The sequence below is a fragment of the Blennius ocellaris genome, assembly GCF_963422515.1.
Source record: "Blennius ocellaris genome assembly, chromosome: 15".
NCBI classification, from domain to species: Eukaryota; Metazoa; Chordata; class Actinopteri; order Blenniiformes; family Blenniidae; genus Blennius; species Blennius ocellaris.
In genome coordinates this window covers 23871753-23897805 of record NC_137664.1, presented here as the reverse complement: position 1 = coordinate 23897805, position 26053 = coordinate 23871753, and the positions used below count along the sequence as shown (strand labels likewise).

Here is a 26053-nt window from a genome sequence, read left to right as displayed (position 1 = left end):
ATCACCGGAGCGTTCTCTCTCTCAGGACCAACAAGGACGTTGCGGCTGCAGCTCTGTGGCTGCAAAAGATAAAAGTTAACAAAACAGCTACAAACTGACAAAATGTGTATCCAGTTTGTCGTCACTTTGAAAACTTTTGAAAAAGTATTGAAGCACAAGCCATGAACATTCTAATGTTCTTATTTCAGGTGTCTGATCCAGGGACAGCTTCAGGAACTTGTTCACCTACTTTGCATTAGGGAAGCACCGATCCACGCTTTTTCACTTCCCATTCCATCCTGATACCCAAATGTGGATATCTGCTGATACTGATACTATTCTGATACCAGAGCTCTGTTTGCGTTAATATTATTATTATTATTATGATTATTGTTGATTTCATATGAGGCAGTAAGAAACTCGTCTCTACAGTAAAGTAATAAATGTAGGAATGTTTGCATGTTTTCTGTCAAAAGACAACTTGAGGTCAGTAGAAGGTGAGAAAAGGAAGCAGTACAAAGTATTTTATTCCATGTGGACAATGTGGGGGTCTGAGTGACGTCATCACCTCATAATAAACTAGTTCTATCTTTAAAACCTCACAATCACTTTATTAATTCCTGGAGACATTATTTACCAACGCAGCACAAACTGCAGTGTTTCCAGTTCTAATGCAACAGATGATGAACAGATGAACAAATGATTGGGACTATTTTCAGTGAGTTTATCGTGGAGGAGGACACAGCTTCACGGAGGTGTGAACCACCTGCTACCCCGGAGGAGCTGCTGTTTTGATGCCGCCATCAGCGCCGTTCTCCTCGGCGAGCTGACGGTGACGTCTGGCAGCAGAGCGTCCGCCTTGCTGGACAACGGCTTTGCAAACATCCACGTCGATGTTTGCGTTGCGGTGTTTTGAGTGTAAAATACGTTAAAACAGCGACATGTTATGAAAAGTTGGTTAGCTGCAATGCTAACGTCCCCAGCAGAGCTGCCGGCAACAGTGGTAACAGTGAAGCAGACGAGGCTTCATGGATCTGAAATCTCTGCAAGTTGCATCGGAAATTTCTAATTTTGCAATAGTCCCAAGGACTGGCCATCGGAAATGTGTACTAGTCCGTAGAAATATGTACTCTGACTGGCGTTAAGATCGACCCCTGAATGGATAGCGAGATTGCCTCAATGAAACAGGAGCCTCTCTCTGCCAGGTCAGCTTCCTTACACATAGACGTACTGTCGGATGCTGTGCATGGAATCCCCATCAGTGGTCTGAGTCACGCCACGTATTTTTCTCTGACGAGAGCATCGGCAACACAGATGGAAGCCAGATGTGTGTTGGCCGTGACCACGCTGTAAACAAAACAGGGAAAAATCAGTTTATCAGCATGTATCATTGCTCCGTTCACTCCTAGCTGTCTCTCCCTCTGCAGCTCTTCTTCTTGATGTTCTGAATTCCGACTGTCCCCACCTCCCTCCTGCCCCAGTCGGGGCAGGAGGGAGGTGGGGACAGTCGGAATTCAGAACATCAAGAACACATGAACACAGCACACATGAACTGTTTGTATAATTTCACCCGGCGGGCCAGGGATTAGTGGTGGGGAGCCAATTTTGGCCCACGGGCCACTATTTGCCAACCCCTGCTATAAAATGAAGGACATGGGTGAGCTCTCCTACTTTCTGGGCATCTCAGTGGTCCAAGATAAGACAAGAAATTATGTTGTACTTCATCAGAGACGGTACCTTGAGAACATTCTACAAAAGTATGGAATGAGCAGTGCTCATCCAGTCACCACTCCAACTGACACCAATGTGAAGTTGAGAAAGAAGGATGATGTCAAGTAAACCTGTAAACTCAAGTACCGATCAGTCAGTGGTTGGAAGTTTGCTGTATGCTGCCGTGGCCACGCGACCAGACAAAGCACAAGCAATGAGTGTTGTTTCAAAGTTCAATGCAAACCCAAACACTGCACACCTCACAGCTGTGAAAAGAATCCTAAGATACTTGAAAGGCACGTTGAACCCGGGACTCAAATACCAGAAGTCAGACACTGGAACGTTGGTTGGATTCTCAGATGCTGACTGGGCAGAAGACCGGGACGATCGACGCTCAACTACTGGAAACATCTTTCCTCTTGCTGCAGGAGCCGTCGATTGGCTAAGCAAGAAACAGGCAACAGGCAATGGCAAAGAATCCTGTTGACCATGCAAGAACAAAGCACATCCACGAGCACCACATTCGTGAAACTGTGCGATGTGGAGAAATACAACTGAAGTGTTGTTCAACAGAGAAAATGAAGACTGACATCTGAACCAAGCCATTGCCTAAACAAAGGCTTGAGTGTCTCAGAGAGATTGGACTGTGATTTCAAATGTGTTAAAAATGAAAAGGCTGTGTTCATTGTTAAGACGGGCTTAAAACTGTGTTACACATTTTAAGTGATTAATGGAGCTGAAGAGGTGTGTTATGTGACCGTGCTTTAAAGTTAAGGTATATAACCTTGTTTTCAAAAAAGAAAAAAATGCTGTAAAATGAAAACACCATGGGAAAATGAAGTGGCAGTGTTGTAGTCATAATTTTACAACGTATGTAGTCGGTGCATTGCTGCCCTCTGGTGGCAGGGCTGTTACACTCAATAAAACCATGTGAACAAACTACATCATTCCCACTATAAGGACTCGGATGGTGGATTGAGGACCTGATTGAGGACCTTGTTGAGGTCTCCTCCTACTGTCAGTGTCTCGTCACAGTGGGTTGGGATGCTCGCGAAGAAGTTCTCTATGTTCTGGAAAGACATAAGTAATTATAAATCTTCCCTGTGATTGTGTCTTTACAAGAGAATTCTATTTTGTTGCTGATGAATAAAGTTCCGCCTCTCTGCATGGCGTTATAGCAAGATGAGTATATACGTACACATATACCTAGTCTCGGACCTGACTTGTGTTACACCCTGGGCGAACACTCGGCCTTGTGAGATGGTGATTATCCTTTCCTCTGGTGTGCAGTGCGGCCCGGGCATCTGGACACATCTCTCATAGCAAAATCCACAACCGAATAGAACAAATTCTCCCGATTCGCCACATTCCTGAAGAATTAAAGGATTGATAAAAGTGACGAAGCGGAACGGTGAAGAGCAGTCCGCTGCTGCCAACATGGCGGAATAATAATGCTGCCGGTGCGTAATGACCCGTGATGATCCACCACCGTTTCCTGCACTCACTCGTGACAAAAGGTTGGCGACAGTCCGTAGCGGCGTGACGCCTCGGACCCGAATCATAGAATTTAGGTCAAATTCCTGATCCGCGGTCAGGAATTGAGATTCGTGCCAAACTTGTCATTATGTGTAAATGCATCTTTAACAGCTCCACAACCACTTTCTTGCTTTTCCTGTCTTGACTGAAAACTTCATTAACCATAGCAAGTGATCATTGTTTAATTAACTCAACATCAGCAAACGGGTTCTTCGCTTTAACAAGGTTCTATGAAACCAGCAATGACGCACTGTTGTTCACTTGCACCAACGCCGACATCTCGTAGACACGGAGTGCTTGTATCACGTTGGGTGTTCTGTTTAGCGGCGGTGGGGTTTTGGACAGGAGTTGTCATTAAAGCTGGCGGCATGCAGAAAGTTGAAGTGCCGCTTCAGATGATCCAGTGTGTCGACAGCTGTGGTCTGCGTGCAGAACAAGCACGGGTCGTTAACATGAAACTAAACCGTTCAGTCCAGTCAGTTTAACTTTTTATGCTGCTCGAATTTTTCACGCTACAGGTTGTGGTACTGCTGTGTTTAATTTAGACTTTGTATTCGATGGGGGGGGGGGTTGAAATCCGTGGACGTAGGAGTGGAGTAGCATTGACGTTACTACGTCAGGAGCGCTCAAACTCCAGCTCCAACTACAGTGTGGGATGAAGTGCTAACAAGGGGGAGCAGTGCATTTCCCTCCCTCAAATCTCAAATTGCACTTTATTTCATGTTGATGTGTAGATAATGGGCCGGCACCAGCCAGACAGTGGGACCCGGCCCGCAGGCCGCCTACTGCCTAGGCAATAATCACTCCCGACCTTCACCCTTACTGCTTCTTTGAGTTGTGCAGGTCCTCTGGCAGCCAGCAGGGGGCGCTGCAGCACCGTCATTTCGACAAAAACGGGACACCGGGCTGAAGAAAGTTTGTACGAGTGAGTACAGTGATTGATTTTAATGGCTTCATAAACAACTATATAAAACAGCTCATAAAAATCCATGCACTTTCAGTGTAAATTCATTTGGAAATATAGAGGGAATCTATGTACAACAGTGAGAACCATAACAGTGACTTCATTCAGTTGGCTGGTTCAACACACTTGGCTGCATAGAAACATTGACATTATTGCCTACGTAGAAAATCAAAGAAACAAAAGTCTAGTTGGTTTAAGATCTATCAGCTGCTTCTACTGAGAGACAACGGCCCGTTTCCAGGCCGACCGACGAGTCGCTTGTGATCCAAACACGCCGAGGAAACTAAAAACTAGTGAGTTCAGCGAGACCTTTCCCTTTACCAAGTTACATTCTGAAGACCCATTATACCGAAGCTCACTGGGAGAATGACAAAAAGCCTGAGTCGATGGGGAAAGTAGAGTCCGAATAAATCCAAAAGCCTGAGGAAAAAGACCACCTTTTACTATTTTACAAAAAATGTACAGTCTTATTTAAGAAACAAAATACAAGAAGCTCTCAAAAATCCAGATGACCATTTTGTACAGCTAAGATATGTTATTAAATAATTCACACCTGGTGGAACAAAGAAAACCTGCTGAGAAGATGAGAAATGCTGTATATGAGGTACTTGAGGTGGTGATTCAATCGAGGTGGAACCGACGCTGCCGCCTTCTTACTCAACTCACACTTAAATAAGTTTGTCACAGGAAGCATGATGGCGACACACACACACACACACACACAGACACAGACACACATCCAGACACACACACACACATCCAGTGTCATGGGGCATGTGAGGCAGCACTCAGGGTCCACTTGTCCATTTCCAGAGTTTTAAAAAAAAAGTTTACAAAAATAAGAAAAACCCTTGTGCTGCACGGCGCCGAGCCGACGCAGCGGTGTCCGACTCTTAAATAGAAAAATAAGCTCTGATTAGTTTCCTCAGACAGGCAGTCCTGTAAGGCCTCTGCTGTGTGGTGAGTCTATGGCTGCTACCGCAGACCCGGCAGCTCCTGTTATGTCTTGCGGCTGCTCCAGATCTGCTCCGGTGTGCTCTTGTGGTCCGGCGAGTAGTCGAAGGGCGAGCGGTGGCCCATGGGGGAGCGGGAGTCGTAGGGCGAGCGCTGGTCTCGGGGGGAGCGCGGGCCGCTGGCCGACGCCCGCTGCTCCGCCTGCCAGTCCGAGTGGTAGCGATACGACGAGCGATGCTCTGCGTGAGGGTGGTCCTTCAGGTCCAGGCGGTGGTCTCTGCTGCTGCCGCGGAAGTCCTCCAGCTTCCTGTGCTTGCTGTCATTGTAGTATCTACACACACACACGCACACACACACACGCAGTTAAAACCACATTCAAGTCCCCATGGTTCTCCTCTCAAGCTTTCCACTGCGGGACTTTAACAATGGAAGCCGTCACAGTGAACCGCATCAACTGAGCCACGGCATGAAGTGTGAACAAACTACAAGGGAAACACGCCGACTGGCAGTCGATGTGTTGGTGGCGCAGTCATGTATTGTGCAACACGTGATCATGCCCTAAACAGAAACATAATCGAGCCTCCGATTTGTGTGTTTGGAAAGAAATGGCCCAAAAAAAGGGGAGACGCTGGACTCGTGACCTGGAGGGTGAGGCTACAACATATTGTCGGGCTCTTAAAGCCAACATGCAGTCTGCCGACCTGAAGGCCGATCAGAGACACCGGGATGATCTATGGATCATAGTGAGCAGCTTTAAATCAGAAAGACAACCGAAACTCCCAAATGACCCAGATCACAAGTCGACACACCCTTGAGGTTCTGAGCGTGTGTGTGTGTGTGTGTGTGTGTGTGTGTGTGTGTGTGTGTGTGTGTGTGTGTGTGTGTGTGTGTGTGTGTGTGTGTGTGTGTGTGTGTGTGTGTGTGTGTGTGTGTGTGTGTGTGTGTGTGTGTGTGTGTGTGTGTGTGTGTGTTCCTGCAACCCTTGCGTCGGTCACCCAGTGACGTTTGTAGATTCAGAGTCGAAGGGAAGGCAAAACAACTGTTAAGGGATCTGCAGGAACAGGGTCATTGAACCACACAACACAGGATCTTTCCTGAAATGGAACGATGTCCTGGGATTGGAGAATGACGATCAGGTTTGGAAGGATGAGACCAGAAAGATTTGGCATCACGACACATGAGTCAGAGAGCGGCTCATTCAAGCACCATTTTTAAATCCCGATCACAAACTCAGAAACCAACCAGCGACGATCTGCAGACGCTTGTCTGGTGTTGACCAGACGATTCAGGAGCTCCATGGAGCGACACGTTACTCGAGGAATCTGGAGGTCTCCGAGCCACGGATACCACTGGTGTTTTGGATTACCCGGTTCCACCGTTAACTGGTGACCGGCCTCCTCGAGCGTCCCGTCAAAATCCACAACTCTCCTGGCGAACGTCGTTTCACCGCATTCCCACTGAAGTTTAAAGTATCACAGTGTTTGTCTTCTTTTAACATCAGCTGCTGCTAACGGCTGGTGGCAGAAGTCACCAGTTAACAGGGGCACCAGTGGAACTGAGACACCGGAGGGTGAAGCGTGATCCACATTTTGTAATATTATTAATATATAAAAATATCTACTATTTAATTTATTATTCCGAGCCGATGTCCAATAGATGTTCGCTCCGCATCATATCGGGGGGATTACTTGGAAATGACGGGGAATAGTTCTGATGACTCCGCCCACGCCGTGCTCGCACTATATTGCAATGGAAAATGAAAGAGTCCGCGTTGAGCAGAAGCAAGGCGAGCAGAGCAAAGCCGAGAAGGAAATGGTGGAAAAGCTCAAAAAGAACTGTGTGATTGAGAGTCTGAACAGTTGATCGGGGTCATTTGGCTCCTTTCTCTCGTCAGTAGGATTGAAAAGGCTGCCAGGGTTTGTAGATTTAACAAACCCGCTGTGTTTTCTGTCCTCACCTGTCCCGATCCCGGTCCCGATCTCTGTCCCGATCTCTGTCCCTGTCCCGGTCCCTGTCTCTGCTGTCCGGTCTGTAGTGGTCTCGGTCTCGGTGGTCTTTGCCGTTGCTGAAGGAGGAGTAGGGTCTCTTCCTGGACTCTGCTCCGGTGGTCTTCCTGTGGGGCTCGGAGCCCGGCCTCTCCTTGGGGGCACTGCTCTCGTGGTGCCGCCCTGAAGGTGGATGTCTGTCCGAGCTGTAGCTGTCCCTGCTGCTCTCGTCCTGGTGGCAGTTCTCCTTCAGGCGTTCTATATCTGACAATACAAGCAGAGTCACAGCGGTGAGTGTCGACAGGCTGACCTCCCCCCGGACGTCTTCAGGCGCACCGATGCCAACTGTACCTGCATGTTTGTAGCCGTGGGTGTTCAGACTCCTAGTGTTCTGCTCCAAGGCCTGAAGAGACACACAGTCAGCATCACCGTCCCACTGCACCTCTGACCTCTGACGGAGTTACTCACCTGAGCGTTCTCCTGCCTCTTCTTGATTGCATGCTTGTACAGTTTATGGAGTTTCCTGGCATCGAACTCGGTGAACTTGGAAACAAATATCCACAGGTTTCTACGAGAGAGACACGATCACACTGAATCCGACACCAAAACAAACATCCTGACGTCTGTGATGAGCTTCAAAAGAGTGCAGGTTTAACGCCAGACTGCATGCGACCAACATTTACAATCCGCACAGCTGAATGTGGAAGGACTATGAGCTGCCGTGTGTGTGTGTGTGTGCGCGCACTAACTTTCTCCACTGCTTGATCTGGTCGGGGTTGGAGTACTCCTTCAGACACTCGGTGATGTGGTCACCGATCTTGATGAGACACTGGCGAGTGTGTTCCAGCTGCTCCCGCTCCGACAGGCCCTTCTCCGGTCGGTCCAGCTGCTTCAGCGCCGCCTTCACAGGACGCATCCTCTCCTTACACTGCAACACCAGGCAAGGTCACTAATCTCACCTCATACTACAAATATAGTCTGTTCTATATGTGCAGACGGCAGAAACACAACAAGCTGGACAGAACCGATGGACCAGGAGAACCACAGGACTTTGTTTACAGCGAAGGTGGACGCTACAACATTTTCTCACTTCAAATGAAAACAAAGAGTTTACTTCTGACGAGACTAAACGTTGCTCTAGTTCTACTGACGTGCAGTCAGAGCCTCATAGAGCTTCTCAAGGAACGGGTCAGGATGAAATAAACATCAGGACCTTCATGCTGGCCGGTGAGATCAATGGAACCATTACAATCATTCTTCGTGATGTCAAGTCACCAAATCTTGGAGGAGATTCAAGTTTTCAAATCAGATCCAAAGTTTACTGAGAATGTTTAAAGGTGATTTAAGTTCAGGTCCATGAAGGAGCTCACTGTGGACTCCAGTGAGAAGCAGCAGAGGGCGTAGCACACAGCCACAGGCTGTTCCCTCTGCTGCCAGCAGGGCGGCGTTACCACTGCCTGAAGACAAACAGAAAGGACCCTCAGGTTGTCTGCCTGATAAACAGATATAAATATAGTTATTTGATTAATATATTTTGGCGTATCTTCTACCTATATATTCATAAACAAATACACACATGTGTTTATATAAATACATATACAAAGTAGTAAGTAAGAGCAGACCCCCTGTACTGAGCGCACGACTCTTGTTGCACGGACACATATAGAACTGCTCACACCTTCATGACAGACAACCTGCCAAACGTGGACAGACAGGATTTCTTGACAGATTTCAATCTGAGCGGCACTGAAATGGCCAAAATACTCAGACTGGACCCGACTATCTGAATATTCATTTGAGGTATGAAGATATTGATTTAGAGATGGGATTAATCGCCACCTCTCCGCAGCGCGGTGTCTCCTCTCAGCTTAACTTTCACTTGAATACGCCAGAGTCCAACATGAACCGTGGGCCAACACCAGCCGCTGAAGGCTCCAGTCCGGCCAAACCACCAAGCAAGTACCTTTATTTAGCCAGGAGAACCGCACTGAGATTAGTAAACTCTTTTTCAAAGTGTGTCCTGCAGAGCTGGGGCGATGTGCATGTTTTCTGGACTGTGGTTACGTTTTATGGTGCATTATGCCGTCACAAAAAAGGTCTCCACTGGTGTAAAGCAGGCAGTACTTGTGCCTCACTGTCGAGGGCAGAGCTGAGCAGAATCCAAAAATCTCTCCATCAAGAATAATAAATGAAACTATAAATGTCTCCTGTTTGCATTTGGCTATAATAAACAAAACTGTGACGTGTTTAGGAACTAAATATTTTAACAATTTTTTTGTTCTTCTCTCCGTCGTGATGTTTTAAATGAGTCGACATGAGACTTAAGTGACCACAGTACAACAACTAAAGGTGCAGCACGTTTGTTTCTCTGAGCTGATGCTAATCTAATATTCAGTCTCATGTTAAAGAGTGATGTCTGATACAACGGTTGGTGTGGAAGCTGAATGGGAGATTTGAGCTCTTCTGGTTATAAATCACAAGACTGAAGAGGCATGATTACACATGAAAGTGAATTTATGGCAGATGAGGGGAAGGAAACCACAGGGAGCTGATGAACCGGAAGAGCGGTCATGAGAACCTGTGAAGCCTGTGTGGGTACGCACCACGCTGAAGGTCCTCTGGTCCAGTTCCTCGGACTCCTCGGACAGAGGGACGGGCTCTCCGCTGGCTGTGATGTGAATCGGCCCGTCAGACGGCTTCTTGGGCCGTTCTCGAACTTCGGCCTTTACGTCATTCTGATGAAGAGGAGTGAAGAATGGAGTGTGAAAAAAAAAAAACACAACAACAACACGTTTGAGGATCACGATCAGTCGGAGCATCTTGTGCACCTTTTCCATGCCGTCTTCCTGTTTATGGACGGGCTCCAGAGGCTTCACTTCCTTCTTTTCTTTCAGCTCCTTCGTTTCTTTCACGTCAAAACTCTCCTCTTTTTTCTCCTTCTTTCCTTCTTTCTTTACGTCTTTTTCTTTCAGCTCCCTCTCCCCGGCTGAAGAGACGTCCTCCTGTTCGGCCTCTTCGTCATCGTCGTCGTCATTGTACTCGTCCTCTTCGTCGTCGTCTTCCTCCTTCAGCACCAGCCGGTCTGCTCGGCCTCGTCTGCTCGCCGCTTTCATCGGAGTCGTCTCCTGGACGATCAAACACAGCGGCACATCAGCCGAGGAGAAGAAAACAGACGCAGCGCAGCACCGAGCCGACGTGAAGCAGGGGAACAAACCTTTTCCTCCTCCAGCTCATCTTCATCCTCCGACCTCTTGTCTGACTGCAGGTCTGAGGACGGGCTCTTCATCACCTCCTCGATCTTTGGAGGCTTCACAGTTTTACTTTTCTTACTCCTTGGCTTCCTCTTCCGTGAATTGGCCTGCGGACAATCAAGGAGACGTGGGAGTTCTGAGGTGCGCTGGGTTGATTGACGGTGAAAAATGAATGCGAGGACGGGTTCCGGTCTGACTTACGCCCCCAGATTGTTTCTGAGCCTCTTTCTTGGCCAGGTCTTTGCTCAGTAACTTGATGAGGTAGTCTGCTCGGGTCTGCAGCTGCTTGGCCTGCGGCTTCTTATCAGGGTCGTCGGGTAAAAGCTGTTTTCACAGTGGACACGACGTCACATAGAAATTATACACGTGATGCTTTAGTGGGAAAAATGGCATCAGTCAGACAGTGGTTGATTGATATAAAATAATAATGCTTCGATTCCATAAAATTCTAACATTTGTTAGAAAAGCAGGCGTTTAACAGATAGCCAAGTGATGTGGAAATAGTTCATCAGTGAACTAAAGCTGGAAAACAAGCTAATACTCTCCAGAAAGTTTGCGAATTTAACTACAGGCTCATAACAGAGCCAGTATCTGTCAGCAGGCTGCGCCTGAATTGATTAACATAGTGCTTCACGTATGAAATCTGATTGTCTCTTTAAACAACGAATTATTTGCTTAAATCCTCCTAGGATTGCTCTATTGTGTTCGGGAAGAAACTGAAAGCCGTGACGTCGTTACATGAATAAAGACCTTATTGAAGAAGATCTTAGGAGGCTTTGTGGGGTTTGATCACCAGATGGCGTGATGGAAGGAGGCAACGTGCTGCTCTCAGCAGATTTCACCAGAGTCGTCGTGTGGACGCACCTTGTGTGTGAGATTGAGGTCTGGGTCCATCTTAATCATCTCCCAGCTGCCGTACCCATATTCATAGATTCCTATGAGGAGACTGGAGTCGTCTTCTTTCCCCCACTCAATGTCAAAGTGGGCGGCCTTGGAGTGGCAGGGAATCATGTACCTGAACAAACACATGCAGTGAAACGCACGTACAGATGTCTGTTTTCGCGAGGCTGATGAGGTGAAAACAATCTATTCATTTATTGGTGTGGATAAGTCCTTGACTGGAGTTTTAGTTGAGGACCACACCCACTGCAGTCTGATCTCCATGTGTACAGTTTAAAAAAAACTTATTTTCTTTTTGTTTCAGTTCAAACATTGTGAAGAAGTTCACATTAAGTTCAAATATTTTCACAAAGCGTGGACAAGTTGTAGCTGGTGAAACAGCGTTAGCATCATACCTTCAGTGATTTAGCACCTACATTCATGCAAAAGACTTCAGAGTCTGAAACACTGCGGCAGGTTGGACTCCAGACCACTTCAGGGACTTAACGTCTCTCGTTTTCACCAACTCATTAGCAGAAGTTACCAAGACGCCGCTGCACACAGCCCAATGTACCGGAGCCTGCTGATACTTTGTGAACTGTAACGTGTGACGGGAAGCGTGATGCTGGACAGGAAGGAGCGGCGCTTACTTCTTCCTCTCCTCGGGGTCTGCAGGAATGGCCTTGTGAAGTGGGGCCAGCTCTTCTTCATGGGAGATCACAAGCTTGGCATTGACCTGCACTCCAGAGATCCTGAATGTAGGACCTTTTACCTTCCCTCTCCTGCCACCTGGTGGACAAAATGTGGCAACAGATCAGCACCTTCAGGTTTTAAAAACACCATCACAGCATACACAAATGTGGAACCATTTCTAACCCCCCCCCCCCCCCCCCCCTCAAATAAACCCACAAAAACAGCATTTTCTTCCACATTTGTCCAACTGTGCGATGCAGCCAGTCCAGTGTGTAAACTCTGGTTACCTGAAGTCTTCTCTGGTCCACAGGGGTTCTCTCGTAACGTTCTCACACATCCGTTGTGGACGGTTTCAGCCAAACGCTTCAGGTCGTGTTCAGATTTGTCCACAAGCTCAGCATCACGAGCAATAGCATCCAACCTGAGAGGAAATCGAACCGTCATCAGACTGGAAACACACATTTCAACAGCAGATAGAAGGAAAGTATCAGACGAACCTTTCCAGTGGTCCCCCGAATTTTTTGTAACTCTTGACAAACCTGTGGGTTTGTTTACAGACAAGTTAGGGGGGAAATGTGGCAACTCCATGAAGATCTACTCAAACGGATGCGCTGCTATCGTGACTCACCTTCGGATCTCAGCGTCGCTGAAACCCTTGATGTTTTCGCGTGGAATGGTCCGAGGCCGTCCTCGCTTCTTCGGCCTCTTTCGGTCGGAGGGGGAGTCGCTGTCAGAGCCAGAGTATCTCCTGCTCCGGCTGAGGCGCCCCTCACTCGCATTAAAGCTGCTCTGTTCACACAAACCAAGCAGCATCACAGAACGCTCCTGAAACCAGCGGATCTTACAGTCCAGCGGCGGGACTTCCTCCGCTGCAGCCGTGACGAGTCGGTTATGAATGAAACCGTTCCGTATTTCAGAGCACTCGTAGTGTACCTGCTTGGCACAGTTCCTCATGCGAGGCAGCAAGTAGATTTCCTCCAGCTCCTTCTGCCGCTCCTCCTCCTCCATCCTCCTCCTCTGCTCCTCGGGAATGATATCGTCCCAGCTGCGCTGGCTTCGCTCAGAGTCGATGTCGATGTCTTCCTCCTCCATCATGGTGAAGTTGGCCACCTGTTGAAGTCGGCCAAGTAAACGCCAGTCAGCGCTGAAGCAGAACCACCGTTCAGGAGACTCGTGAAACATGAAAAATCCCTTTCCAACCTTAAACTGAGACAGCAGCTCCTCTCCCACTGTGGAGGGTCCGGGGTCGTTCTCCCTGGTTTCAGCCCTTTTGAGGATTTCATCGATGTCCATTTCCTACGGACATGACATGAAGAAAGTGTTTGATATCCGGAGTGATGAGGAGAACAACATGACGAGCAGGAGACAGAACATCGTGAGGCCAGGGATGAGCTCTATGTCCAGTCTCCTGACTTGATGCAAAACACTGCAATGTTCCATCTTTCCTTCCAATCCGTGTTGGTTCTCAGAGCAGAGGACCTTTGGGCGGACTGGACTCATACCTGAGGCTCCTGTTCTTCTCCCTCCGGCTCTTTGAAAAGCTCTTCAGCGCCAAACTTCAGGATGGCAGAAAGCTCCTCTTTGTTGAACGGCGCAGAGCTGAGCACAAAAACAAACAACCCACCTTCAAGTCAGACGACGTGGTCAACAAGCTCAGAACTTTAAGCTCAACATGAGCATGACCCGGCATTAAAAACTGCTGGAAACTTCGTTATTATACTTCTTAAACTTTGTTTGCAGCTTTAGGGAACATAGAAAATCCATAAATACAGTTAGATGAAGCATGTGATCTTCATTTTTAAAGTTCTAGAGGTTTTCTTTCGCCAGGTGGAAAGTGGTAAAAGGGCTGTGGCAAGGGAAAGTCACTTTGCAGTAAAAGGTGCTTCTTGCCTTGACGGAGCAGCGCCGGTGTGCAAGACAGTTTTCCCCGTAGTGTCCATCCTCTGAATAACCAGATGATCCAGCACCATCTTCTTCTTTGCCCTCTCGATGATGTCCTCCTCCACTGAGCCCTTGGTCACCAGGCGGTAGATGTTCACCTGCAGTCCACCAGCAAACACACACTCAGATCAGGGTGCTACTTCACGGTTTCTTTTTTCTTTTTTTAGCGGAGTACGAGTATTGAACCAGATACCTGGTACTGGTAGCAGTGATCTCTAATTGACACTGTACAGCAGAGATAGGAGAGATTTCCTCTACACAGAAATCTTGGTGTGACATTCAGAAGGCAAAACTGTGATGATGTTCAGCAATCTTAACATTTCTTTCTCCGTCTCAACCAAAACAAGTGATGACTGTTAATAAAATACGGTCTTGAATAAATGTGGGTTGAATAACACAATTGGGTTGGATTCCAACTTGAAAATGAGGCTGTGAAAAGCAATGACGGTGATAAATGATCACCGTCACACAGGCTGCAGACCTTCACACATCAGCTTCTACAGATCTTTACCTGTCTCTTCTGGCCGATCCTGTGCGCTCTGGCCTGGGCCTGCAGGTCGTTCTGGGGGTTCCAGTCCGAATCAAAGATCACCACCGTGTCAGCCGACGCCAGATTGATTCCAAGACCACCGGCACGCGTGGACAGCAGGAAGCAGAAGTCCTGCACACAGGAAACAAGCTTCCCTTCAGCACGTCGCTGTGTTGATGCACGGACACTATGAAGAGCGCTGCCTGTACTGCACCTCTGAGCCCTCGGCATTAAAGTGATCCAACGCCTGCTTCCTCATCTCCCCTTTGATGGAGCCGTCTAATCTCTACAGAGGCACGGGGACAAAAGAAACATAGGAACTATTAACAGCAGACATTGTACAAGAGTGTTCCAGCTGGTGTGGCAGGGCAGTGTGTACCCACCTGAAACAAGAACTGCCGGCTCTTCAGGTAGTCAGCCAGGATATCCAGCATCCGGACCATCTGGGAGAAGATGAGCACTCTGTGGCCTCGCTCCTTCAAGCGCAACAGCAGCTTGTCCAACAGAACCAGTTTTCCGCTGCTGCGGATGAGTTGCTGTGAAAGGAAAGCAGGGAGCGTGTGACTGAACCAGTCCTCGTTGACCCGTCGGTTCCCGTTCTCAGCTTTGATGAAAACGCGCACCAACAATGCGAGCTCAAATCGCGTTCTAACAACCAGCTGCCACATCACGTTCAGAGGAAAGGTCTCAGCTCTGCACACCAACGCCGCCTGTTCATTTCAGGCAGGTCGAGGTGTGTTGCATTCTGCACCGCTATGGTCAGAGAGTGTGCTGGGGCCACAGAACCAACCTGTAAAGCTTCGGCCCTGTTGAGAAACTCGTGGTCCTCTGGAGGCTTGATGAGATAACAGTGGTTACAACACTTCTTCAGCTCCATCATGATGTTGAGGAAGCCCGACGTGCTGCCTTTGGTACCTTTGCTCAGAGCTTTGTAGTTTCTGGTCAGGATCCATCTGATCGCCGAGAGGAGGACACACGTTAGTAGCAAATCCAAAACAAAAATCAATACAAAAATCACCAGTCCCAACAAACACCCAGTTTCATTGTTTAAAGCACATGTGCAAAGATATTGCTGTCGTACTTGTAATACTGTTTCTGGATGGCACTCATCTCCACTCTGAGGATCTGCTCCACTTTAGCAGGGAGAGATTTCTCCACGTCCTTCTTGACTCTGCGCAGTAGAAAAGGCTCCAGCTCTTTGTGAAGGCTGGTGTATCCCGAGTCCCGGCCTTTCCCGTGCTCCTCCTCAAACAGCTCCCAGGAGTGAAACCTGCACAGCAGACGGCAAACACCAGCACCTTCAGACAGGATTCTGCTACACTCACCAGAACTGCAGGTCGCAGAACGGCTGATATATCCTGTTTGTGGTTTGGAGTCTGAGCCGGGCCTCAGTGAGGAGTCTGCATGTTCTCCCTGGGTGGGGGTTTCTGGTTCCTCCCAGTTACACTGGAGACTCTGAACGTGTGTCAGCTTCCAGCAAACTGCATCCCTCCACTGGACTACAATACTCACTGGTTCAATGGGACGGTTATTAACCGTTTACCAATTTCTGCTCTTTTGTCCTATTTGACAACTCCATGCCAATTCTGCCCATTTTTGTGGGGTTTTTTCTAATTAAATCTACTTAAACCACATTTATCCATTCAGAAGGTTTGAGCTGTTAAGCACTTTCATCATAGCTTTGTTATTGGTTACTTTCCCTCTACACTTTAGTCAGACAAATGAGTACCGGCATTTCTTTATTTGGATCTGTTCATGGCCCGCATTCTGAGAGATCCAGTGGGAAAGTCAACAGTTCTCTACTGCCCTGAACTTTCTAATCGACTTTCCACATTCGTCAGGTAAAAGACAAAACTTTATTTTGAAATATTAAGAGAAAGCTTCAAGGGGTTTCTACAGAGATGTATGGGGCACTTCCACAAACATCTACTCTGCTTGAATCAGTTCGCTTTTTAATCTTTTCCACTGTTAATCCCTGATTCCAGGTACTTTGCTGGTTCCTCCTTGACCGAGGTTCCCAGGGAGCTGAGGACAGTAGACAATGTGACGTCGGCAGAGGGGAGGCCACCGATTGGCCGGTGCATGACAACACAAACGAGTCAGGAGAGTGCTTGTAAGAGTTAGCCCCACCATTTCTAAAGCCCGATCACAACAAGGATGCCCAGGGACGAGATAGACGCGCAGAAATCAACCCTGTGGGGCATCAGCAAGGTGCAGACATTTTTTATTGTCTGGTGGCCAACCAGAAGATTCAGCGGGAGCGAGACGGAGTGACACACTGCGAGTATCAGGATGTCTCTGAGCCCTGGATACCTCCAGTGTTTCGGATTAACCAGTTTCCCTGTTAACTGCTAAACAACTTCCTCAAACGTCCCTCGTCACAGCAGATGTTAAAAACTCTTTTGACATCAGCTGCTGCCAACAGCTGGTGGCAGGAGTAGGTCACCAGGTAACAGGGGCACCAGTTAAACCAAAACACGGGCCAGTGAAGCGCATCTTGAAAATAAAGCACGATTAGGGCTGGGCGATATGGCCTCAACTCAATATCATGATATATTGATCAGTTCACCTCGATAACGATAAATGGACAATAACCACTCCACTGCGCAAAAAAAAGTTTGTCCACTTGATGTAGCAGTTACATTGATAGTATGACTCCCATGGACTTAATTATTGCCACTTTAAAGGACTGTAAAACTACACTGTCAGACAATAAATGAAGAAAATACAAATTAAGTATTTTTAGTTGTTAAGATGAGCACAGATGACTTAAAATGAGACGGACTGAGATCAGATTATACCGTGACTTCGTCTGAAACAGGAGATTTCTCCACAGTGACATGGAAAAAGACCTATTGAACCTCATTCTCCTGGAATAACTTACATATTTTGCGTGTAAAATGACTTTTTACATCCAGCCTGATGGGCGTCGCGACGCTACACGGCGCTCTGCCCGTGATGGAGGCGTGGATTCCCGCAGCTGGCGTCACTCTGCCTGCTGATTCTAAATACGGATGATTTGCTTCGACGGCTTCTAAAGCCGTTCACTCCAGCCACCGCAGCGGCTGCTACAACTTCTGAACCTCCTCCATTGCCTCCTTTTTCCATTTTTGTTACAGACTGGATATCGTGGAGCCACGTCTCTGACACAATACAGCGTCTTAAAGGGACATGCTACCAGCACACACTCAAAACCAACCTTTCTTTTTTTTTTTTTTTTTTAAACACCAAATATGCCGACTGGCAAAATGACCTCGCTAATTTTCCTAAATTTCAGTATAGGTACATTTCCGGTCTATCGCCCAGGACGAAGCACGATCATAACAATCCACATTTTGTGATATTATTAGTTTGAGTCAATATCCAACGCAGAGTTGTAACTCCACTCTTCGGAGTGGATGCACGCGCCGCAGCAAGGGAGACAGATTCCATCAAAGATGATTATTTTTGCACGAAGGGGTAAAACTCTGACGACTCTGCTAAAGCGGCATTATGGAAATTGACCAAAACCAAGTTAAGTTGAATAGCGATACTGTGTCATCGAGCTACATGTGGCTGCAGAGTCCAAACTTCACACCAGGCAGCAGCAGCAGAGAAAGCTTTAAGCCAGAAGTGTCCAACTTTGGTCTCTGGAGGCTGCTGTCCTGCATGTTTTAGCGCTCCGTTTCAGCATACCTGAATCTAATGGTCATGTGATCATGGAGCTTGTGAGAAAGCCCAATAAAACCAGCCCCTCGTTGCAACTGGGAAAGACTTGAACCATGCAAGATGCCGGCCCGGTCTGGAGTTTGGACATCTCTGCTGTAAGCAATGAGTCAGTTCGGTTAAATCAGAGTGATAATATGACATTTACTTCTCAGGCATGATGAAGTGCAGCAGTGACCACAGCTCCTTCAGAGAGTTCTGCAGCGGCGTTCCCGTTATCAGCAGCCTGTGATTGGACTTGAAGTCGATCATTGTCTTGTAGAGGAGGGAATCATCGTTTTTTAGTCGATGTGCCTCGTCCACGCCGATGAAGGCCCAGTTAACACTGCCCAGAAAGGACTGGAAACACACACGTTTGACATGTGTAACATCTTCAGAATTGAACCAAAAACAGTGGCAACTCAGGACAAAAGCATGATAAAGGATGACGTGAAGGAGCTGCAAACCTTGTCTTTGAGAAGAATCTCATACGTGGTGAGCAGGATGTTAAATTTCTGCCTCTTGTTGTGGACGTGCATCCACTCGTGTGTTCTGATCTAATAAAGGGAAGCAGATCAAAAAACCACACGTGTCACATGCTCTCTCTCTCTCTCAACCGCTGCAGCTACCGCCCAACTGGTCGCGAGCAGACCCACCATGTTCCTGCTGCTGATGTCTCCCAGGTAGACCACCACGTTCATCTGAGGGGCCCACAGCTGGATTTCTCTCTGCCATGAGGTCAGTGTGGAGAGGGGAACCACCAGCAGGAAGGGCCCGTAGAGCTGGTGCTCATGAAACAGGTAGTTTAGGAAGGAGATGGTCTGGATGGTCTTTCCCAAACCCATCTCATCAGCCAGGATGCAGCTGTTGCCTCTGAAGAGGAGGACAGAGGAGGACAGAGGAGGACAGATGAACGTTGAGAACAACAGGTCAGATTATGGAGGTGTCAGGTGAGGTCAGGTGAAGATCTTAGAAACAATTCATGAGAAATACAAACACATTTTGAGATGTGATCTAACAAGTAACAGTTCTCTTTCTCCTATTTTACACTGAGTTTTGATTCCTCTGATTCCTGCTGCGTGGCAGGGATGAGATGACCATGGCTGCCAGTCAGGTTCATCTCAATTTTGGTCAGATTTCTTTTTTTCTTATTCTAAACCGCCATGTTGTGTCTGCAGAGCATGATTGCATAATGACAGAGCTGCCGTCAGTCTGTTGTGATATGTACGTTGCACGTGGTGAAAATAACCCGCCGTGCAGCTTTCCTATGTTTGCCTCACTGCTGCAGTGATCAGCAGGAAACAAAGGAATACCTGCGTCACGATCTGGGGCCCAATTTGTCCAAACAATTAAGAGTACTGCACTTCACACAATGTTTGGTTGGTGAGTTAAGACTGCTGTCATACTTGCACCAGGAGTGAGCCATCCAGTTCAGACTGTCCAGCTGGTAGTCTCTGAGCTCGAGTCCTTCTCCTCCAATGTATGTAGGCTGTTTCTTCATGGGCACAAACCGCGGCCTCTGTTTCAGCACCTGAAGCAAGAAAACGGGCAGTTTGACAGCTCAGTGCTTGAGTGTCCCTACAGCAAGCTGCTGTGCCAGAGGAAGCTGTAAGGACTTACCTTGCAGTCTCTGGATGGAATGCACTTTGACTGGTTCCTGCTCATGTAGTCGTTGATGCACTTCTGGAACTTCTTGGAGATCAGAGCGCCGTCCTCCCAGCTGCACTCGGAGTACGGTAAACCCTGCCACTTACACAGGTAGTCTGGATAGCCTGCTGCTGACTTCTGGTTTGAATGCCCTGCTCAGAAACATACACACATCAGTGGACCTGCACTGAGCTGTGAAGAGCCATTGTCAAAGAACAACGCTGCACACAATCGGTACCTATGATCCGCTCCACGAGCTGGTACTGAGAGTGAAGGTCGTCCATCAGCTCTTCTTGACAATTTAAATATTCGATGTCCTCTGGTGAAGCTGCCTTCAGCCTTTGATGACAAGAAAAAGCACGTTAACTTCAGATTTTTGTCCACCATCAGAAGTGAGCAAAGATTTGATCAGAAAATACTTTAGAAAACAGAGAAAAGCAGTAAAATCAACAGATTAACACTCTGACGTTTGTTCTGGCTCAGAAGTGACGATGAAGGCCAACATGAACTTCAACAGGTAGCAGGAACCGCCACAGGAACTCTGAATCCACAATCTTAATTAAGTTCCACAGTATAAGTCACATCTGTCAAAAACACCTGGATGGATCCAACAGCTGTTCTAACAGCATCCGTAAATATCTCTGCAGCAGCATTCTGTTGTCATGGCAGTTGGTAGCACTATATCTAAAAAAAATGTTGAGTAAGTTTCAATTTAAGCCACATGAGAAGCCAAACACCTAAATAACTTCATCTCTTTTTTGAGAAATGATCCCAGTCCGGGCAGGTGTGTGAGCGACCTCAATCAAAAACAGAATTAATCAATTCGATTAATTTGTTATGTTTGGATCTGATCTGGCATCCTCATGACAGCCTGAGAACCAACACGCAGATTTCTGAGACTTTATGATCTTTGACATTGTAATGAATCAATCAAAACCACTCATACCATTTCTTCCGTTCTTGGTCTTTCTTCTTGAAGTTGTCCAGTTTCTTCATGCCTTTGACGTTCTGGAGCTTGAGCGACTCTTCCGTCTCCCATGTGTTGTGGATGTGGGCCCAGTTCTTCCACTTGATCAGATACTGAACCTCTCCAGCCTCTTTGTTGGGGTTGAAGTTGGCGTTGGGATCTCCATCTGCCTCGATAGCGTACACTGTCGTTGCACTCCCAGTCGCTGAACAGAGAAAAGACGGAGACTTTGTTCAGATTGCATAGAGAGCAGATGTTTCTGACTCGGTAGGTTCTGTAAACCAGTTATTTCCTTCCTGTTTCAACACCCAGTAGCGTGTTGTAGCCACTGTCCAGGGGTTTTACCTCTCTTCCTTCCTATCCTTCCTTCCATCACTCTCTCCAGAGTCTCAAACTCGTCCTCCTCCGGCTGCGGTACGTCTTCACCCAGGACCTCCACCAGATCGTCCGAGTCCGTCTTCAGCTCCTCGTCTTCCTTGTAGCTGATGTTGACGGTGGCCTGCCGCCGAGGCCCGGCAGACGCCGCCTTCTTGTAGTTCTCCTCGTCTGAGGAAGAACATTTCTGGCTTTTCTTTTTCTGGTTGCTGCTCTTCTTTCCGTTACGGAAATTCATCCTGACACACAAAGCAGACACAGCAGGTAAAACTCACCGAACATTTCAGGCTTTAAATGTGAAGAGTGACAATGAGAGAGCCTTTGCAGAACCAGTTGTCACTTACTTGGTTGGAGGTTTTCTGCTTTTGACTTTGTGACTTGGCTCGTAGTCCGATGCGGTTTCGTCACTGTTTTCCTCTGCTGACGAGTCGGATCCTGACCCGCTACCAGAGCCTGAACCTGATCCAGAGTCGGAGGAGCCAGAGTTTTTTCTCCTTTTGGATCCACTTGATGAATCTGATTCGTCACTGCTTGAAGAGTCCTGAAGGGGAACACCGCAAAGCTTCAGAAACGGAAGCGGAGGAGACGCAAGAGGCTTTAAATGCAGATGTTTCTGAACAAACCTCAGATCCACTGTTGGAGGAGCTCTGCCTCTGCTGCTGCTGCTGCTGCTGCTGCTGCAGCTGCTGTTTCCTGAGCATAGCAGATCTCTGCACTGCAAGGATGCTGGGGTTCGCCTTCCAGAACTGAAATCAATGCAGGAACCTATCAGTCCAAAAGGCTGAACCCTGTGACGTAGCGTCACATAACGAGAGTGACGATAACACTCGTTCAGATTCGTCACCACTTCACGTCGATACGAGGCTGTAGAGTGCTCATCTGATCCAGCTCAGTGTGAAGACATGTTCGTCACATCTCTCACACACACACACACACACACACACACACACACACACACACACACACACACACACACACACACACACACACACACACACACACACACACACACACACACACACACACACACACACACACACACACAGTCACAAACCAATGAAGAAATCATGCCTTTACATTGTGGGGAAGAACCTACACCCGCTGAGGGATACCATGCAAACTGTACACGACAACACCAAGCAGCACACCGATAATGTCTTTCAGCAGAATTACACCCTTCATGACCGGCCGGGCACATCTGTCAGCCCCGTCATTTGTTAAAGACTGACACGTCATCAAACATTAGATGACGCTCCGAGGAAGACTGCGGAGGCAGTCGAGATATTTCAGCCAGGTAACACCACTACATTGTGGGTAAAACAGAAACTATAAACACAAAACAGAAACTATAACGTAAAGTTAACACGACAAAATCAACACATTTCAGAATTATCGTAGTTTCTGGACAATAAGCTATAATTTTTTTTTTTTTTTAAACATGCTTTGAACCCTGTGCTCATCACTAGGCTTTTTAAGGGTCAACGAGCTTCATGCCTGGGGGGTGATGGGTTCAGGTACATCACATAACTCCTACATTTCTTTTTTTTTTCCTTTTTAAATTCCGCCGATGCGGCTTCTATTCTGGTGAGCTCAATAGTCCGGAAATCACAGTACACACTATCCACTAGTTCAAAAAATCCCCGTCCCAACTTGTACTCATTGTGTACCTCGGCTCCGTCAATGTTTGACTTATTTGGTTGTTCCATCTTTTCCTTGGACTTCTCCGTGTCTGAATCTGAGTGGCTGCCGGAGTCTGAGCCACTTCCTGAGTCGCTGCTTCCTGATTGGCTGCTGCTGCTGGAGGAGCTGGAGCTGGAGCCTGAGCCAGACCCCGAGGCCGAACCCGACCCAGAACCGGACTCATCATCAGAATTACTGTCACACAGAGAAAGGAAAACGAAATGTTTAGCTTTGACTGACATGTGGCTTCATCCCACCGGTTGAAATCACGAGCCGATTCTGAAAGCAGGGCGTATACAGTTACACTGATCAGAACTTAATGTCATCAACTTCACAGACAACTTATTGTCAGGATTGTAGTAAAGTGTTGCAGACACGTTGCCATTTCCTCACGGAGGGTGTTTTGTTTACATTCTGGGGTGTTGCAGGTAACTCAAGCTCGCTGGACAGTTTGTGCCTCCCCCATGAGAACCACCTCTTTCTGAAAGTTAGCTCTCCTCCTCGATTCTTTTGAGTGAACATTTTATTTCCAGCATAGCAGCTCATTGTTTGCTATCTTTTTAAGAGTTGAAGTGCTTTCAATTTATCTATCATTCACTCTATACTGATACTGATGCAAGTTAAGTCGTTGCTTTCCAAATGTATTCATATAGAAAGACACATGGTCATCAGTGGTCCAGCCAGTGGTCATGATGAAGGTCAGAGGTTTTTCCTGACAGCTGATGGGTGAAGGTACCTTGATTCTCCACTGCTGTTGCTCACACTTTCATCCTCACTGCGTCCAGCCATGCTGAGGCCCACAGTACACTTCCTCCAACAGCCTGTAGTATTATCTTCCACGTGATTAATCTGGAGAGAAGACAAGATGATAACATGAGAGTGCTGGGAAGCCGAGGCTGCATTCACTGAGGCTGTTTCCAATAACATGAAGATTGATCACAAAGTAGGACAAAAACGGAATAAAAACCCACCACCACGAGTAGAATTAAATGATTTACACACAGACTAAACCCGGTGAACAAATAGCTTTCCTATCATCTCCTCAACGCGTTTATTTCCTGTGTTCCAGTCTGTCAGTGATATTAAGAGGAGCAGGGCAGATGGATGAAGCCCACTGCAGAGGCCTTCAGGCCTGCTCCATCCAGCGACTTCCTCGGCCTCCACGAGCCCCGAAAAGCGTCCGGATAAACACTCAGCACCGCGAAATGTCCCGAAGAGAACGGCTGGTGTCCCGCACAGAACGGACTGACATTCACCCCACGGCCCGGTGTCCCGGACTGACTTATGTTGGGGTTAGCTTAGCTTATAGCATTAGCATTAGCACGTAGCGGCGAGTGACGGCTCTTGGCAGTTGGCGGGTTCGCGGGATGAAAGCAGAGCACCGCGGGAGCGAGTCCCGGTTCAACCCGGGGACCCACCGCTGGGTCCCGGTCCACACCGAGGACCCGCCGGCGGGTCCCGCGCCACACCGAGAACTCCACCGCCGTGTCCCGATCCATATCGAGGATCTCTGAGCAGTGTTATGAGGTCGCATTGAGCGTGTTATTACCGCGGGACAGCGGCGCTCACAAGCTGCTCGGTCGCGTCGTACGTTATTTCAAAATCACGAAACAATAAAAGCACCGAGTCCCGTCCCGACCCAGCCCGGGTCCGAACACCAGACCCGCTCCATTTATTAAACTATTTGGTGTGTGTGTGTGTGTGTGTGTGTGTGTGTGTGTGTGTGTGTGTGTGTGTGTGTGTGTGTGTGTGTGTGTGTGTGTGTGTGTGTGTGTGTGTGTGTGTGTGTGTGTGTGTGTGTGTGTGTGTGTGTGTGTGGTAAACAAGCGGAGTGAGCAGCTAGCGGAGTGAACACGAGGCTAGCTAGCGGCTAGCAGGAGCAGTAAAGTTTGCGGATGGCGACTCGGCGCTGTTTCCACTCTCCGCTCCGCTGCTCCGCGCCTCAGCCCCGTCGCTTGTATGTAAATGAAGGCGGAGGGTCGCCTCCTCCAGCGGGCAGCGCTGAAGCCAGCCCGTTGCGGGAGCCGCGGCTCCCCGGAGCAGCGCTCTAACTTCTCCCTCTTCCATCTTGTTTTCCTCCGCCGCTCGCTTCTCCTCTCGCGGCTTTTACTCATCAACATGCCGCTTTAGCTCACTTTCCCCCACAGCTACCTCCGCCTGGATGTGTCTGCGGCTCGGTCGTCTTACCGGAGAGGCTCCGCTGAGGCGGCTCTGAGCCTGGTTCCCCCTCCGGAGGACTCCTTTCTTCTATTATTCAGCAGCGAGCCTCCGCCGACAGCTAGCCGCCGCTGCTAGCTAGCTCCCCCGGTTCGGGAGCGCAGCCCCGAACTACTCCTCCCGGTGGAACCGCTCAAATCCCGCCGCTTCCCCCGGTCAACAACTCAGTTAGTCCCCGGTCCTTCGGTTCAGATGTACGGAAAGAGTCCTCCCAGTCGTTCAGCACCGAGTATACAGCGCAGGCATTTCAGCTCAGGGTCCTCCGACAACCGGCCTCCGCCATGACGCCGTAGGGTTCACTCACTAGGAAAGCCCGGACAGTGACGTAACGCCCGGGCAAATCCTCGCTGCAGCGCCGGTACTCCTCCGGCTGCCTCCGATAACGCGACTATACACACATTTACCCATCCATACGTACATTTATCCATCTATCCACTCATTAATCCAACCGAAAATACATTTATACATCCATATACATTTGTCCATCCAGCAACATATTTATCCATTCAAGAACACATTTATCCACCTGACAGCACTTTTATCCATCCATACATTTATCCATACATACTTACATTTGTCCACCCCAAAACACATTTATCCATCCATATATACATTTATCCATCCAACAACACATTTATCCATCCCAACAACAAATTTACGCATCCAATAACATATTTAATCCATCCAATAACACATTCATCCATCCAACAACACATTTATCCAGCCATACATTTATCATACAACAACACATTTATCCATCCAATAACACATGTATCCATCCAAAATCTTTATGCATTAATATACATTTACACACACACACACACACTTCCATCCATATATCAATTCAGAGATATGTATTTCTATATATCTATTTTATGTATTTGTGAATGTTTTTATGGACTCCTATGTCTGCAATAAAGATGTAAAGAGCTGTAGAGTCACTAACAGGAGCTGTAGAGTCACTAACAGAGGAGGTGTAGAGTCACTACAGAGGAGATGTAGAGTCAATAACAGGGGAGATGTAGAGTCACTACAGAGATGTAGAGTCACTAACGGAGGAGA

At 47.9% G+C, this 26053-nt stretch overlaps 1 protein-coding gene across 1 annotated transcript; it reads right to left on the bottom strand.

Annotated features, from left to right (window-relative positions):
* Positions 1-4177: 4177 nt before the first annotated feature.
* chd1 (chromodomain helicase DNA binding protein 1) lies at positions 4178-25266 on the bottom strand. The gene is made up of 36 exons (XM_080509654.1): positions 24962-25266; positions 23511-23623; positions 22762-22969; positions 21718-21840; positions 21439-21635; positions 21065-21333; positions 20699-20924; positions 19991-20091; positions 19726-19904; positions 19512-19636; positions 18762-18978; positions 18573-18662; positions 18275-18465; positions 15503-15691; positions 15212-15374; positions 14805-14957; positions 14636-14707; positions 14404-14553; positions 13842-13990; positions 13454-13550; positions 13152-13247; positions 12885-13061; positions 12580-12740; positions 12449-12490; positions 12239-12372; positions 11909-12047; positions 11244-11394; positions 10581-10703; positions 10343-10486; positions 9957-10253; positions 9732-9863; positions 7878-8056; positions 7597-7696; positions 7480-7531; positions 7101-7392; positions 4178-5474 (listed from the first exon to the last, which is right to left on the bottom strand). The coding sequence occupies exons 2-36, from the start codon at positions 23561-23563 to the stop codon at positions 5189-5191; spliced, it is 5457 nt and encodes a 1818-aa protein (XP_080365780.1). The 5' UTR covers positions 23564-23623; positions 24962-25266; the 3' UTR covers positions 4178-5188.
* Between the last annotated feature and the right edge of the window lie 787 nt (positions 25267-26053).